The sequence below is a fragment of the Mus caroli genome, chromosome 13, assembly GCF_900094665.2.
Source record: "Mus caroli chromosome 13, CAROLI_EIJ_v1.1, whole genome shotgun sequence".
NCBI classification, from domain to species: domain Eukaryota; kingdom Metazoa; phylum Chordata; class Mammalia; order Rodentia; family Muridae; genus Mus; species Mus caroli.
Genome location: NC_034582.1, coordinates 16,526,858 through 16,544,284, shown reverse-complemented (window position 1 = coordinate 16,544,284; position 17,427 = coordinate 16,526,858). Strand labels below are relative to the sequence as shown.

General features: G+C 44.5%; 1 protein-coding gene and 1 non-coding gene across 2 annotated transcripts; both read right to left on the bottom strand.

Annotated features, from left to right (window-relative positions):
- Positions 1–2,096: 2,096 nt before the first annotated feature.
- Positions 2,097–2,170, bottom strand: Trnat-cgu. Its single transcript has one exon. It is a non-coding gene; the product is annotated as a tRNA-Thr (tRNA).
- A 3,154-nt stretch (positions 2,171–5,324) lies between these two features.
- Gpx6 (glutathione peroxidase 6) lies at positions 5,325–12,900 on the bottom strand. The gene is made up of 5 exons (XM_021180734.2): positions 12,748–12,900; positions 11,311–11,464; positions 7,857–7,974; positions 7,290–7,389; positions 5,325–6,071 (listed from the first exon to the last, which is right to left on the bottom strand). Exons 1-5 carry the CDS (start codon positions 12,832–12,834, stop codon positions 5,865–5,867), a joined length of 666 nt encoding a protein of 221 aa, XP_021036393.1. The 5' UTR covers positions 12,835–12,900; the 3' UTR covers positions 5,325–5,864.
- Between the last annotated feature and the right edge of the window lie 4,527 nt (positions 12,901–17,427).

Below are 17,427 nucleotides of genomic sequence, written 5' to 3'. Positions count from 1 at the left end.
CTCTGCAATCTGTCTCCATCTTCACAGGGTCTTTCCCTTATGTGCCTGTCCCTGAATCTAAATCTTCCTCTTTACATTCACAAAAGCTCAAGGCACATGTCCCACCTTAACACAGTAAAATCCTTATCAAAACTCAGAGCTCACTCTTCCTGCTAGGTGAAGCAGGATGCGTTTGGGAGTTGAAGACGTCAGGATCAGGATTCAAAGTCAGCCTGGGCTGTAAGGAATCCTATTCCACAGCAAAACAGAATAAAACAAGACAACAGTAAAAGTTGACTATTTATGCAAAGAAAGAGTTTATTTCCAAACAAAATCTCATTAATACCAGATATAGGGGATTAAAGACTTATCTTTGGGGGGGAGGGGTGTTTACATCAAAACATGCTTAGAATGTTCATTCATACATTTAAAATAAGGGACAAACCAGGCAGTGGTGGAATACAACTTTATTCCCAGCACTAGGAAGGCAGAGACAAGTGGATCTCTGAGTTTGAGACCAGCCTGGTCTACAGAGTGAGTTCCAGGGCAGCCAGGGCTATACAGAGAAACCCTGTCCAAAAAAAAAAAGGCATGTGTAGGGAGAGCCACTGACCTTTTGCACAAACAATTATTTTAAAGAGTAGAACAATTATCTTACCACATACTGAACTTAATTAACCACTTATTTATGGGTCAGATGTCCATTTCAGATATTTTATGTGCATTTATCTGCCCACTCCAGTCAACTCTACTTGGTGAGCTTGTAACTCATGCCCATGGAGCTAAAATAATTTGTCAATGGTGCCTCAACCACCGTGTGCAGCAGCTGAGGGTAGAAAATGGAGACTGGTACCTACTTCAACAGGGTCCCCAACAAAATGGCCAGAGGTGAGATCCAGACACAGCTTAGGGCAATTTCTTATTATTTTACATTGCTACATGTGGTACTTACCGTGATATACTGGTAATACTGCAACAGCTTCCATTGGGTAAAAGAATTAAAAACAGGGCCAGTGAGGTGGCTCAAGGGGTACAAGCACCCACCACCAAGCCTGATGATATAGTTGTCCCCAGAACTCACATGGTGGGAGAATTGACTCCCACAAGTTGTCCTCTGACCTCCACATACCCACATACTTGCACACACGTGCATGCACACACACACACACAAATAAATGTATAAAAAAATTAAGAACACTTGCCAGTGGTTTTATTTGACAGGATACTCTCTCAGTACTTGCCCCACCTGGTATATAGCCCATATTCTTTCTTCAGTTCATCCCTCTGCCCCAGACTTCATCAGTAGCTGACAGTTACTCTGCACATATTCATGCTTGTGTATATGCCACTCTTCCACTGGCATGCAAGGCTCCCCAGAGTTTCCATTAGCTCTGTTCACAGGTATAGTTCCTCTTTGGAAATACACCTACCACATAAAAGGCAGACAGTTAATGTTGGTTGAGTTAGTGGATGAGACAATGGGAAAAGAGGCATGAACCTTTTATAAAGCACTCGGTGGACTCAGCTGGCTTGGATGTTCAGCACAGTTTTCCAAGGCGCTCTTTCTGCCCTGCCTCAATATCCTTTTCTCTAGACATACTTGGATCTAGGAAATTTTAGCTTTTCGTCTATGACTTGTAATGCTTTCTGAACATTTCCTTAAGAGGTAATTGGGGTGTTCTTCCTAATGTCCTCTTCACAAAGTGAAAGATAGAACTGGAGGTGTAATTTGGTGGTCAACTGCACATGGAAGCCCGGAGGCTCTTCTCCTACAACATAAAAAGGAAAGCGATGATTGGATGGAGCGCCCCACCTCGTCCTCCAAACGTTCTAGTTTTCCTTCACAGTGGCTGATTGCGCTGGAGATGTTTAGGGTCTGGATCGATCATGCGTATCTATGATTTTGGCTGCCCCTAAAGCTTACTACAGTTTAATGTAAATTTATGAAAAGTGATTGAGGTCCGTGAGTTATTCTTTGGCCAAGTTTTGAATCCGGTTTATCTCCATAAAAACTGTGTTGTTTTTAAAAAGTGGGACCACCATATCAGGTTACAATTTTGTAAATATAGTAACTTTATATAACAATTGCGCTTCTACTAGCAAGATGTGAAAACGGAAGGCCCCACTGGGAGTCGAACCCAGGATCTCCTGTTTACGAGACAGGCGCTTTAACCAGCTAAGCCATGGAGCCACGCTGTGGCAGGTGAGAAAGACGGATAAATCTATCCCACTTTATTTCTGTTCGGTGGAGGCGGGAGGTGGGGGGGGAGTTAGTTTAATTGATCTAATGATGCCCGTTTTTGGTTTGTTTGTTTGTTAGATGCTTTTGATTTTGTTGTTGTTGTTTTTTAGTTTTGTTTTTGTTTGTTTGTTTTACAGAGAAGAAGCGGTTGCGAAAAGATGCCGCGTTTTCTCTGGTCAGATTGAAGACATCACGAGGAGAGTCAGGGTCAGATTTTTTTTTTTTTTTTTAATTTAAAATCACAAGGACGGGCATTTAAGGGAGAAAAATCTGGCTATGGAGTAACTGACAAAGACCACTATGGCAAAGTAGATAAATATGTAGGTGCGGCGCGTATGTGAGCTCCTGTGTGCTGTGCAAATCGTTGGCTGAGGAGTTGCCTAAAAAGTACACCGCTATATGTAGCGCGCTCTCTTGCCAGATTTGCTGGCGACTGGGCAGGCGTAAAGGCGATCTTCAGCTACAGGCATCTGCAGGGTAATAACCTCTTTGAACCTCTTCAGACTGATTCAAAGAACCATAAAGACGTGCTCACTCGGATGATCTGGAAAGGGATTTGGGGTAGGCTGGAGCCCACACCCTGGACACCGAAGGCTAGAATGGCTTGGTTCCCTCGGAGTAGAAGTGGAGGGCTGTGCTTCAGCCGGGAAGCTGACGGTGCTTTAGGCTGGGGAGGCCGTGGAGAGTCCCAGCAGAAGGCTGGTGTGAGGGGTGGGGAGACCTCTGTCTTCTGAGGTGGTGTACACATGCAATGCCAACACTGGGAAGGCTGAGGCAGAAGGATTGCATTAAGTCTGAATAAAGAATCCCTAGAACAGAACTTTCTGCCACCGGCTTCAAAATGCAACAGGGAAACTGGGAATTTCCAGGGATTAAGTGGGTGTATTGTCCCAGAACCTGGTTCAACGAGTAACGACCCTCGTTAAAGATTTTGTGACCCACACTCTTAGTGATGCTAACTTCCCATTAGATTGTTTGTGGGGTAACCACAGCTTTTCTGATTACACCATAGGTTGTGGGGACTTTTTGGCTTAAGGAAATTTTTCCAACAGTAATACTTGTGGTGGTGATAACTAGGAGATAATATTTGGAGTACCGCAACAAGCTGGAGTGCCTAAGACACACCTAGCCCTTTCTAGAAGGTGTTGCGCATTAATTTTCCTTGAGAACTATAGATCAGTCATAGGAACTGGGTGAGGAGAGAAATGGAAAACAAAAAGGGTTGTTCCTTTTATAAGGACTTTTTACAATATTACCATAATTGTTATCATTTGGCCACATACCCAAAACCTACATCCACATCTCACAGAGCAAGGAAATGTCTGTTTCTGCTTCCCCTGGCTTTGGCGATCTTTAGGTTTGGATATGACAGGTCCATGCGGACCCCAGCTTATGGTGGCTTTTGGGGAGGATGTGGGACCTTCAGGATGTAGGCCACTGCAAGGCAGGCCTTATGAGGTACAGCCTGTCCTGCTGAGCTCTCACTTTTGCTGCCAGGGAAATACCACCAAGCTGTCAGAAGCATGATCAATCATGAACCAAAGAAAATCCCTTCTTCCCTTAAGTTGCTTTTGTATTTGGCCACATGGCAGAACAAAAAACTAATGTAGGTGTATGGGCTGGTTTTATGTCAACATGACACCAGCTGGAGTTATCACAGAGAAAGGAGCTTCAGGTGAGGACATTTCCCTGATCTCCCTGAGATCCAGCTGTAAGGCATTTTCTCAATTAGTGATCAGGTGGGGAGGGTCCATTATGGGTGGTGCCATCCTTGGTCTGGTAGTCTTGTGTTCTATAAGAGAGCAAGCTGAGCAAGCCAGTAAGTAACATCCCTCCACGGCCTCTGCATCAGCTCCTGCTTCCTGACCTGCTTGAGTTCCAGTCCTGACTTCCTTTGGTGATGAACAGCAGTGTGGAAATGTAAGTTGAATAAACCCTTTCCTCCCCAATTTGCTTCTTGGTCATGATGTTTTGTGCAGGAATAGAAACCCTGACTAAGACAGGCTAAGACTAAGTAGGTTCCTCAGAATGGTGTTTAATTTCTCCTGATCAGAGGCATTGTATCTGTATTTTTCAGACTAGCAGCAGAATTGAGATCTCCCAGATTCTCAGGCACAGTGCATGTGGGCTGTGAGGGCGCGAAGGTGAGAGAGTGAAGGCTCTATTGCTGAAGAGTTTCAGGGAGCCTCCAAGCCCAACTAGTGTCTCAAATTCCTAGGCCCAGATGTTGTAACATTAGCTGCTGCAAGAACCAAGGGGCTTGACCACCCATAACTCAAAAGCTGCAACACTAGCTGTGGAACCCCAGTACCTAAGGCTTGGGACCTGTAGCTGGTACTCATTGCTACCACCACCAGCTCCAGATAAACACCAAAGATCACAATTGCTCCCACGTGCAGACTATCAGCAAGCAAGTCCAGAGTAAGAAGCCCCCACCCTAAACACCTGGAGCAAAAAATCTCTACACTGTCAGGCTCAGAGCCATAACCCCATAGTCCTCTATCCTTGGAGCTATGACAAGCCCTAGAACCTGTCACTAGACGTAGCCCTGTGACACTCAAGGACCAGAACTACAGACACCAGAAGAGCTACTTCCCTTACTAAACACTCTATCAAAGTCCCAGCTGACTGTTACCAGCAGTACTTCCCATAGGACTGTGGCTCCTCTGATCAAGATCAGGTTTTGTTGCTTTTTGCTCTGTATTTGTGTGCTTTCAGATTTTAACAATAAGTATGAATTGATTTGAGAGAGAGAGAGAGTCTTTTAGACACGAGAAGTCCTCTTTTGGCTTATAAGGCTTAGCTAAATGACCAGAATAGGAGGCATGGAGAGTCTGGCTCTAAAAGTCTGGGACCTGAGCCTCACTGCAGTACCTATAATCCTAGCTACTTGGAATGCTGGAATGGAGAGTTGGAAACTCGAGGCTAGCCTGGGCTACATACATAGGTCTGTGCTTTAGATCTGAGTAGCAATGTGTGCTAAAAGCAGTACCAAGGAAGATTCTATAACACTTCTAGAAATCCAGGATGTTGAAGATGTAAGCATGGAAGTCACGAAAGTACACAATTTGTACTGAAAACATCACTCAGAGTCCAGCTGCAGTGAGTTCTTTTATTGTTTATTAGATTATTACTATTATTATTAGAGACAGTGATCATAGGAATGAATTTAAAGGTGGGAGAACTCTGGGTGAGAGCAAACCACATCATTTGGTGTGAAGGACATCTGTAGCCAGGTGCCATGACCTGAATGCACAAACAGGAAGTCACTCAGGAAGGCTGGTAGGATATGAGCCAGAGGGACCTTGGGACCCTGGTGGAAATGCCCTATCTTCATGTGATGAGAGGTTTCTGCTCTCAGCCTTCAAAATTCCCTAAGAAAACTACAAGGTGCTGTGGTACCAAAGGGCTAAACAGAAGGAGAACTTGACAAAGCATGCCCAGCTTTGGAGGGGAAGAGGCTGGGACCCAGAGGATCTGGCCACCCATCCCCACTTCTTTTAACTGGCCAGTGCTGTGAATGATAGATTAGGATCTTTGTGGATTGCACATGCATCAGTAGGGACACAGCCAGTGCTGTGGGCTTTGGTCATATGGAGGCTGGTGACGGAGTGGAACAAAGACAAGATTTGTAAAGCCTTTCTTACTGGGTGCTGGTTTGGTTTAGGTATTCCATGATGTCTGACTGGACAGTGCTGACAGGAGTATGGTGGAACCAGCGCATGACAGGGACTCCGTCAGGACCCACCAGGAACTTCTCAAAGTTCCAGCGGATGTCATGAACCTTCATGGGATCCCAGAAGAGATGTTCTGGAGAGCCAAAAAGTTCAGAGGTGGGAGGGCAGGAGTTCTGGAGCAGAGATATGAAAAACAGAAAGATGATCTCATTTCTGCTTCTATGTTGTCCAGTCTCTTTTGCCCACCACTGTACATCTTAATGCTTTAAACTCTTCACGTGCTTCTGGCCCATCCCACATGTATCAGTGTATTGCTATTAGTACCCAAGGCCACTCTAACCAGGTTAGAAGGTGACAGTGAAAAGCACCCGACTTTCCCACCTCTCCTCTAGTCTCTTGCTTTTATCTAGATGTTTCAGTAAAAGAATAACTTCAGTCTGGCATTGTGGCTCATACATTTAATCCCAGCACTTGGGAGGCAGAGGCAGGTGGTTCTTCAAACTTAAGGTCAGCCCTTGAAAAAAATATAAATACATGTATATTTATATAATTATATATAATATATATTTATACATGTGTATATCTTTTCCAAGTGCTGAGATTTCAGGCATAAGCCACCACACCACATAGAACTTTTAAATATTGCACAGCTCTGTACAGATAATATCACTAGTTTGTTTGTTTTGAGTTAGGGCCTTGTTCCATAGCTGTGGCTGGTCTGGAAAGGACTATTTAGACTAAACCTAGAACTTACACCCATCCTCCTGCTTCTGCATCCCGAGTACTGGCAGTATAGCTATGAGCCACCATATTTTGGCATGGTATTTTCTGTGCTACAAAAAACAGTCCATGTAGTGCCTTAACTTATTGAAATAAAGAATTGCCTTTTATATTCGGTAAGTTGCTCTTTTGTTCCAATTTACTGTGGATGGGTGAAGAGATCCACAGGGACAGCTGTGTTCTGCAGACCATTCTCTTGGGACAAGTGACTAAGTGACCGGTGTGAGGAAGGGCCTTCTCCTGGTGACTGTGGTTGTACTACTCTGTTATTCTGACCCTTTGGCAGTCTCTCCTATCCTTGTCTCTGTCATCTCCTGACTTTATAATAGATCCTTCAGGTAAGAGACTAACCTACTAATAAGGGTTAACTTATATTTATTTCATGGTTCCTCGAATAAAGTAGGGATTTGATTAATGATTATTAAATAAACAAATCAATTAGCATTCAACAGAGCATGTTAGCCTACTCCAGAGCTATTGTGTGTGTTTCCTCTGCTTGAAGCTAATGCCTCGTTTCCATGAATTTATTCCCTTTTACGAATCCTAGCCCATCCTCCATACCAACCCTGTTGCTTTCAGAGAATTCTGTCTGGCCAGGCTTGCTCACTCACCTTTAGGAAAGAAAAAACCTTTTGTTCATTTTCTCCGTTCACATCCCCCTTCTCAAAGAGCTGGAAATTGGGGACATAGCCACCGCCTGGACGCACATACCTGCAGTGAAATAAGGTGTTCTCAGGAGAATCCAAATTAAATCAAGGAGGAATAGGAATCACTACCAGTGGTCCTCACAAAGGAACAGAAAGGACTGAGGAAAGAGAGAAGATAAAGAGGAGTCTCTGGGCTCAAGATTCCAAGCAGGGAGCTTTGTGGAACTGAAGAATTCTAGAACATTAGGAAGGGGATATTTTGACTTCAGATTGCCAGGTATATCACCATTTCCTATGTTTTTTCCTTTCCCCTGAATGTCTTTTCCTTACATCTTCCACTATTCTCACCCTCAATGAAGCCAAGTGTGGGAAGAGTACTTGGGCATTTCCAGGAGGGCTAGATGGAATTCAAGGTGTCACGGCGACATTCTTCAGCCCATTGTTCTATCACCTTCCCTGGAAGACTCCAGAATGGGAAGGTATCTAGGCAGATGAGGAAAGGGTATCCCTGGGGCCCCAGACAGCACTCACTTGAGTCCAAGGAGAATCTCTGAGTTCTTTCCAGGCTCTTGTTTTCCAAACTGGTTGCACGGAAAGCCCAAAACAGTGACATTGAATGACTTCAGCTCCTCCTGCAGTGTGTTCAGCTCTGCAGGGAGAGGGTGAACAGCTTGGCAGACTTCCTACTCAGTACTCAAGATGTGAAGGACCCACCGTGCTGACCCTCTTGTCATGTGACTACACTGAGGACGATGAAGAGCTGTAGACTTTAAGTAGGCAGAGCCAGTCGCAAGGACACAGGGCTCTGGGAACTCATCTCCACGGCTACGGGTTTTGCAGCACAGGGTTTCCCAAATAACTGCTCTTCACCTTGCACACAGAGCTTACTTAAAGTAAACAGACGCCGGGCGTGGTGTTGCACGCCTTTAATCTCAGCACTTGGGAGGCAGAGGCAGGTGGATTTCTGAGTTCGAGGCCAACCTGGTCTACAAAGTGAGTTCCAGGACAGCCAGGGCTATACAGAGAAACCCTGTCTCGGAAACAAAAGAAAAAAAATTAAAAAAAAAAAAAAAGNAAACAGACACAGACTGACTAGGCTTATGGAAAATAAGGAAAAGGCAAACAAAATGAGCGTGCTCCCTCCTGCCCCCACACCAAGCTTCATGATGGCACCTCTGATGCTCCTGCCACTTTCCCAGAAGACTCTCGGCTATTGCGTATTAGAAGTGATAGAAACAATAAATCAGAATCGAACTGCATATGGTGGTACTTAGCTCTAATCCTAGCAAGTGGGAGACAGAGGCAGGGGCATGACCATAAGTTGTAGGTCAGCCTGATCCATATAGTAAAGTTTAATCTAACTAAGTCTATATAGTGAGACAGTGTCTCAAAACAAAACAAAACAAAATAAAAACAAAAAACAAAACAAAACAAAATGCCATGAAGCCTGGTTGCATAGCATTCTCCACCCTGAGGCCTCACGTTCCTCATAGATCAGGGCCTCTTAGCTTTATGCTCACCCGAGCCACTCTTCTGTCTTCAGTTATTTTCAGTTTAGAGTTACACCTCAGAACTAGACAGCTCAGCCTCCACTCCACTAGCTGGTGTCTCCACTAAGAACGTCTTCCCAGATAGTGTCTTCAAGTTTCCATATATTTCTTGCATATTTTATATGAAAATGTATGTTTAATAATGCTATATGAAACTCATCTTTGAGACAGTGTTTCATGTTTGACTAGGATGGCTTACAACTCACTGTGTAGCCAAAGATGACTTTTAACTTCTGATCCTCTGGCTTCTACCTTCCCACTGCTGGGTTAGAGATCTGCATCACTGTATTAGCATGAGAAGACCACGTGCCCAGCACTGCGCAAGCCTTGCAGTGGGGCATGTGGAGGTGTGGGTGTGGGTGTGTAGATGTGGCATTTTAATATAACTGCAGCTAAGCCAAGAATCCTCTTCTAAATGATAACTTCAAAATGCCAAAATTAGATAATGCATGAGTCCTAAATGAGACATTGCATTACACAAATGTAAATAGTATTAGGAAGGAGAAACTGCTGAAATTTGTAATTACTATAGTTCCATTAAAACAAATTGATAGAGTGCAATAACATTCACAGGTGTTACCCCAGCATCTGGGAGGCAGAGGCAGGAGGATCATGACATTGAAAGTGGGGTCTTATCTCAAAAACTGCTTCTGAACAGGGCCTGCTACTTTCCATTAGTCAAATATATAACAATGTCAATATGCACAATTTGTGAAAACTTATTCCAAATTACTGTGGTTCATTTCCCTGTGGCATTTGAGTCAGTAAACTTCTGAAGTTATCTTGGACATTCTGAAAACAGCAAAGTTTTTAGCACGTCAAGAAACGTATCAATCTCTTGTACAATTCATGTAGAAATTCATATGACCTTATTTGGGTCAATAATACTGTAAAATTCTTCAAAGACGGGAACAACAGGGAGATGGAACATTCTCCTGTATTTAGCACTATCTCCAAAGAGCCTTCACGCCAGCTACGGCTGCTGGGATAAAACCTTCCTTCTCCTCTGCTCTGTCGTTTGGGGCACCTCCTAAAACAGAAGCTCCGTCTTCCTTCCTGTTGCTGCTGCTGCTGCTGCTGCTGCTGCTGCTGCTGCTGCTGCTGGTAGTGGTGGAAGTTGTGTGGGGTTTGTATGTGTGTGTGTAACTATATGCATGAGTGCACACACATGTGTGTGTGTGTGCATGTGATGTACATGTGTGGAGAGCAAGGGTTGTTGATGCTTTCCTCTATTGATCCCCACCTTATTTTTTCCCTTATGATAGAGATGATATTTTTTGAGATCTAACCGCTTGGTTAGACTGGCTGGCCAGACAGACCCAAGAATCCAACTGCCTCCTCCTCTCTTGTCTCCCAGGTCTAGGCTTACAGGCATGCGCCTCTACCGTGTTTGGATTGTTGTAGGTTCTAGAGAATAGAATGCAGGTCTTCATATGTTTTCAACAAGCCCTTTATGCCCCAAGCCATCTCCCTAGCCTCCTGGTGTGTTTGTTTTTCTTTTCATACAGGGTTTTAAGAAGTAGTCCAATGGCTGAGATCTAACGTCAAATCCTTCTGCTTCCAACTCACAAGGGCTGAGATGACAGATTTGTGCACTGCTATACAATGCTGAGGACCAAGCCCAGGACTTTGTGTGTGCTAGGTCAGCACTCTGCCAACTAAGCCATATCTCCAGCCACATAATCTATGTCATAACTCCCATTCTCACTCTTCTTGGCTTAGGCAAACCAATCTCCACTGTGGCCTAGGAGTCACAGGGAGGGTTTGGTGTTCTATCAACACTACAGAATGTCAACATCACAGTACACAACCATGACAAATCAAGACTGCTCCACAGTCATGTTAGAACACACACACACACACACACACACACACACACACACACACACACACGGTGTCTACACCACAAAATGACTACATATCACCCTGCCAATATAAATGGCTGCTGCTTTACCGGTTACAGCTTCAGCCTTTCTGTTTCTCTCACCATCCAGGTACGATTTCTAAAGATAACTAGGCACATAATTGCCCCCTTCTTCGTTTCCTGACAGCTCTTAATCCAGAGCAGCAGTCTAGTTCCTTAACTTTCCACACTACCTGACGCCAGCTCTCATGGCTTCAGTGTTTTCTATACCTTTCTGAGAAGCTTCCTTGTTCTCTGTGGTTGCTGGGCAACAATGTCCACTTGTTCAACTACAGATATGTTCTTAATGGCGCTCCAACACATCTTGGGGAAAGCCTTGGAGCTCAAGCATGGAGATAGTTGTGGCATTAATGTGGCAGAATGGGAAGTTAGGCTTCCTATTCATCCCCAGCTCATAGAGTCATTGTGCTTCCTCATCCCTCAGTCCCAGCAACATAGAAATCCTCCTCCAGTCACAATATGGTGATGTGGCAAGCTAGTGCTGACAGAGAGTTGAAATTTGAGTTCTTACCAGGGTACGTAGCTGTCAGGCCACAGAAGGACGCCACGTTGACAAAGAGGATGTACTTTCCTGCATACTGCTGGAAGTGGACAAACTCCCCACCATCTATGGTGTTGGCTCCATACTCATAGACGGTGCCAGTCACCCCTTTGTTGCAATCCACCTGTGACAAAACACAAGTACTGGAATGGTACGACCTGATAGACAGTAATCCTCAACACCTGTCAGCAGTTTCAAAGCACTTGAACATTTTTCATGCGATATCTTAAAATTCTAAGAACTGAAGAATTTCTATTTGATGAATTCCACACCCAAGTAGAAATCAGTGGTAAATAGATCCGGGTGCCCACAGATGGTACCCTCTCAGGGGAGCTGTGACCTCACTCGATAGTTGGTAAACCATGACTTTACAGCTACCAGTCAGTATTTTACATGTATTCTTACCCTTCACATGCCCAGTAAAAGAGGTCAAAGCTCAAAGGTCAGGCTTAAGCATCATGAGAGCATCTTGGAAATGCTTGGGCTTCCAAGAAGACATACTGGATCAAAAGCTCTAGAAGGGGGACCCAATCACCAGTGTGTTCTGTTTAGCTAAAGTCTGGGAATCTCTGTGCTCTGTGATAAGACTGCTCCTCACCTTTTACAGAAGGGAGCTGCAGTTGGCAAAAGATGTGTATGTGGCTTCTTTAAAGCCACAAGTGAGGTTAAGGTTTTCAACATGTTTCTGTTGTGAAGCCAGTGTGGTGACTGTCCAGCTCCTTGGAGCAGCACCGAAATCTGAGAAGCCCTTATACAGTGCCGAACCCTGTCTTCACCTGCCATATCCCTCCACCCCCACCCTCTGAATTCAGTCTCTGTGTCTTAGTAGCCACTAAAAAAAGTAGTCCTCTTCCCCTAAGTCCCAAGTCCTTGGATCCCAGTCCAGTGCCCACTTCTCTATTCATTCCTTCTGGGTTTGATTCAACTGGTCTGAGAACAACCAGCCTCCCTCCCAACTCACTTTGCTATTTAACCACTGTTTCCTAGAACCCATGGGGCTGCTCCAAGTTACAGATCAGCATGGAATAGGGCAGGTAGTGGCTTGTCAGATGGCCATCAAGAGGGACTGGCAAAAGCAGATGGGGACTTGTTCAAAGATCTAGTAGGTGCTGAGAAGCAAAGAAGATGCAGGGAAAACACAATAAAGCACAATGCATGGAGGTAGGAGAGCTGCCGTAGCATCAGAGGCAGAAGTCTGCAAAGGAAGGCCTCTCTCCCTTCAAGAACAGGAGAGATCCCTGAAAGTGTTTGAAATCAGTTTAGGTCCACTGGTGGGGGTGGGGGAGTCAGCAGTGTGTGTGTGCTTCTGTGTGACATTTTGGGCAGGAGAAGCACACACACACACACACATACACATACACATACACATACACATACACACACACACACACACACACATACTCTTACCTTCGATTTTTGAGGATTCAGAGTCTCCTGAGCTAAGGCAGCCATAAACAATGAGAAAAGACAGGAACCCCACAACTTCTGGGCCATGATTGTACAAAGAACACCTGGTGAGTCTTGACCCTCAGGAACTGTGATCCCTTTTGAGGATCCCCAGCAGGCACCAGTTTGAAGATACACAGCCAATCACAGTGCTGCTCTCACTCTCCACCCCTCTCCTTTCTCTTTCTCTCACCCTTGCTCTCCTGATACAGGAGACACACGTGGGTAAGCACATGCTCTGACAGGTGAAGGTGACATGAAGGTGGATGCTTTTCCTGTCTGCAACCTGAGATGCCATGCCTCCCTTTTCCAGCACCTAGAGCAACTCAAGCCACTGAATTACAACCTACTTTTCCACAAAATATTCATGAGATTTGCATGCAAACTAATGTTTGAAAAGCATTGACCCAGGGTGTCAACAGTGATGCTGGGCCAGGAGACACTGGTACCACAGCCTGAGAAACTCTCTTCCCCCTTAGGAGCCAGTACTCAGGTAAGGGCAGATCTTTACCTCTGCCCCAGAAAAGAATTTCAAGGCCAGACAGAGCAACACAGTTTGTGAGTTTATCAGGTATTTAGACAAAGAGACCTGTAAGAAAAGGCAGTGCACAAGCCCAAGACACAGCTGTGCCCGCCGCTCTGTTTCCTAGGCCAGTTCTCAGAGCTCCTAATTTACAGCAAGACTAAGTGATGCTCAGAAGTTAAGTAAGATTTAAAAGTTAAAGACACATGCTCTGTTTTAGTCTGTAAAGATTTAAATGTTAATTTAGCATTTTGTGTGTGCTATGTGAGCACGCATGCGGAAGTCACAGGCAACTCTGCAGGGCTGGTCCTCCTCTACCTTCCATGGGCTCCAGAGAGGAGACACTGGTTGGCAGGCTGGTAAGGCTAACTAACCTGTACAAACAGAGTTATCTTGCCACCCATGGTTGGATTTTTTTTTAAGGCAAGGTTTCATATCTAGAAGAAAACCCCAGTCTGTCTTCTAATTGATTATGTAGCTGTGATGCCCCTGAACGCCTGCTCTTCACATCTGGGTTAATAGAGATATTTGCCACCACATCTGGTGTTCTGTGACATTGAGTGTTAAACTCATAGCTCCCTGAATACTAAGGGAGTGTCTACAATCTGAGCATCACACACTCCCAGCCTTGTTATTTTAGGATCCCTATTGCTGTAACCGAAGTAACTTGGAGAGGAAAGACTTTATTCGACTTATACTCTCACATCATTGTTACTGAAGGAAGCCAGAAGAGAAACTCAAACAGGATAGGAACCTGGAGGCAGGAGCTGATGCAGAAACCATGGAGGGCTTACTAGCTCACTCCTCATGCCTTGCTCAGCTTGCTTTCCTATAGAATTCAGGACAACCAGCCAAGGGATGCACCACCCACAATGGGCTGGGCCCTCCCCCACCAACCACTAATTAAGAAAATGCAATATTATGAAGGCTCTCTCCTGTCTGATGACTCTAGCCTATGTCAAGTTGACAGAAAACTAACCAGCACACTGCCTTTCTTTCTTTCTTTCCTTCTTTTTCTCTTTCTTTTTCTTTCTCTCTCTCTGTCTCTCTTCCTTTTTTCCTTCCTTCCTTCCTTCCTTCCTTCCTTTTATGTTTTGTCTGAATGTATGTATGCACACCACATGCATGCCTGCCTGGTGCCTGCAGAGAGTAGAAGAGGGCATTAGATCCCCTGGGACTAGAGTTACAGGCAGTTGTGGGCTGCCAAAGGGGTACTAGGAATCAAACCTCTAGACGGGCAGTCAATGCTTTTAACCGCTAAGTCATCTTTCTAGCCCCATCTTTTTCTTAAAGAATCTCCCCTCCCCCACCTTTAAAAATGAAATTACAAAGCTGTTTAATGAGATTTACAGTTTATATTTACAGATGAATGAGGAGTCCTAACAGAGTAAAGCTCAGAGTTACAAACATTCTGGCCCTAGGTAAGCATAACCTAACAGTTGTTTTTAGCATCCTTCTTTGAGATGTTTCTATGGAAACACAAATTATCTCTGCAGGCAATTCTGGCTTGATCCAATGTCTTGCCATTTCTTCACTTTCAGGCACCAAAATGAGCAAACTGGCTGCCAAGGTAGGGGCTTCTTTCTCTTCTTATGTCCCTTGATTTTCTCATCTTTTTGTTCTGTCTCAGGATGACTATCATTTGTTCTGTCCCTTCAAATTTCACCAAACAAACAAACAACAACAAAAAAAAAAAATGTTGAGCTTTTAATATATGAAGCCAGACTGTTGGTGCTAAACCTCTCAGGCTCTGTTACTCACTCTGGCCCCTGGAGGAAAGTTCCTTAATGGAAAGAAGAAGCAAAATGAGGGACACCCATTCACAGAGGAAGTTATCACAGAGAAGGCTTTGGGCCATGCATCAGGAGTGGCCAGGCTTCGGGCTCCCCTTCGGCAAGCATTCCCAATCATCCCTATAGGATCCTACTCTGTAACTTTAACAGACTGCAGCTTGGTAGACTGAAACTTACAATGTAGTCCAGGCTGCTCCCAAACTCACATCAATTCTGCTTCCATGACCCCGTTGCTGGAATCACAGGCGTGAATCGCTTTCCTTCATGGTAATACATTTGCTCAAGTTTTCCTTTTATTTACCTGTTTGTTCATGTTTTGCCTTATATTACCTCATGCTTCAGGAAAACTCAGATCAAGGCTGGCTGTGGCTTTAATCATAGCTTTCATGACAACCACTGACCCTAACTTAAAGTCCTCCTGAGGCTCGGTTATTATTACCAGAAATCCTACCTTCATCTGTTTATGGAAATAGTTCTAGTAGTACAGAGTAGACCCTGTAAAGATGAACATGTGCTTTCCTGGGTGATGTTCATGTCCATGGCTTCCACCACAATGTGCCTCAGTGGTCCCACCATGTGCACACATGACCAACAGCATCTGAAACACTGTGGCTCTGGCCCTGGATCAAGATGCTTTATAAACATGGGACAAAAAGAATTGAAATCTCCCCCCTGAAGTCCTGAGCTGGAGTCCCATGAAGCCCAGCTATCATCCAGAGGAAGAATACTGACAGCTTGCTTGACAGACCAAAGTTGAGACAGTAATGAGCCATGGGTGGACATAGCCACACGTTGATCAGGACTTGTTTGGCACACCCCTTGCCCTCTATGTGAACCTAAACCTCAGTTTCAGTATCCTGGAGATGCTCCTGGGAAATCACTACATCTCTTCACTTGTTACTCTTCCCACGTGGCCACAATGAATAAATTCTATTTTCTCTGCTTTTCACTGTTGTCTCTTTAATTGGCCAGTGGGGGATATAGGTGGCTGAATCTATTTACTGGGACTGCCAGGGCCCAGGTTTTGACCCTAATAACTCCAGTAATGATGTCCATAGTGCCTTTCATAACCTCCATTGGTTTCTGCTTTACATTTTTGCCCCTTTGTTTCCCATTTATGGTACCATAATTCTATGGGGGTGGTCTGTGTTACAGGGTCATTACAGAATCACACAGGAGCATATCAAAACTGCTTATACTACGTAGCTTCTTTTTGTTCTGAGAGAGTCTTTACCCATCACTAAGTTTGTGGTATTTTGTTACAGGAGAGTAACACCGATTTAGTAGAAAGTGAGGTACAACTGTGACAGGTTTCCCAAGTAAAGTCTTTGGAATTGGGAAATGGGCAAAGCTGGGGGGGGGGGGATGTGAGCTACATGATAGAAAAATGTGAATGTGTAGTTTGCCAGACTGTTGATAGACATATGGATGTCACAGATGCTTCTAAGGAGGGCTTGGCAAGAAATGAGGAAAATATTATTACAGGCTGAAAGAATAAATAAAATCACTGAATAGATATTTCTCAAAAGAAGACAGATGTGGTGCACACATGTAATACCAGGAGTTAGGAGGTTGAGGCAGAAGGATTGTAGAGTTTGAGGCTAGTCTGGGCTACATAGAGTCCTTGTCCTTAAAGGGGGGAGGAGGGTATGTAGGGGGGAATAGGGTGGAGATAGAGAAGCTATAAGTGACCAATATGAGAAAAATATCAATATGACTGATCAAGATTTAATTTCAACTTAAAAGCACAGTGAAACATCCCTTCATACGTAGGATGAATATGTAGGAAAGACTGAAAAGCATCAGAGGGGATGCATGCCGTTAGTGGAAACTAGCAGACCCTCCATTGCCTGCATCTCTCCTGTCTTGTATAGTAAAACGTCCCTCTGCCTCCCTCAAGGATACACGTGGCTGCCTATAGGGATAATCCAAATAGTCCAGAGTAATCCCTCCATCTCCAAACCCTTATCTTAATCACGTTTCCAAAAACAGTTGCCGTATAAGAACATTTACAGACTCCAGAGGCTAAAACCCTCTTTGCCCCTTGCCCCATAACCCTGAACACACGTGCACGCACACATACACACACACTTCGTTGCCTATATCTTTTTCTTTTGCTCATCCCATACATGGTCCCAAGAGACCAGACGCGTGGCTCTGACAAAGACTGAGAGCTAAGGGACTAGCCATGCGAACTCCGTGACAATAAGAATCAAATGTGCACTCTCCTTTCTCAGCTCTCTGAGATGAAGTCTTCATTTAAAGGGCTCCTGTAGCTAAGAGGAGTAGGTGAGTCAGGAGACAAAAGCTTGGGTTTTTTGTTTA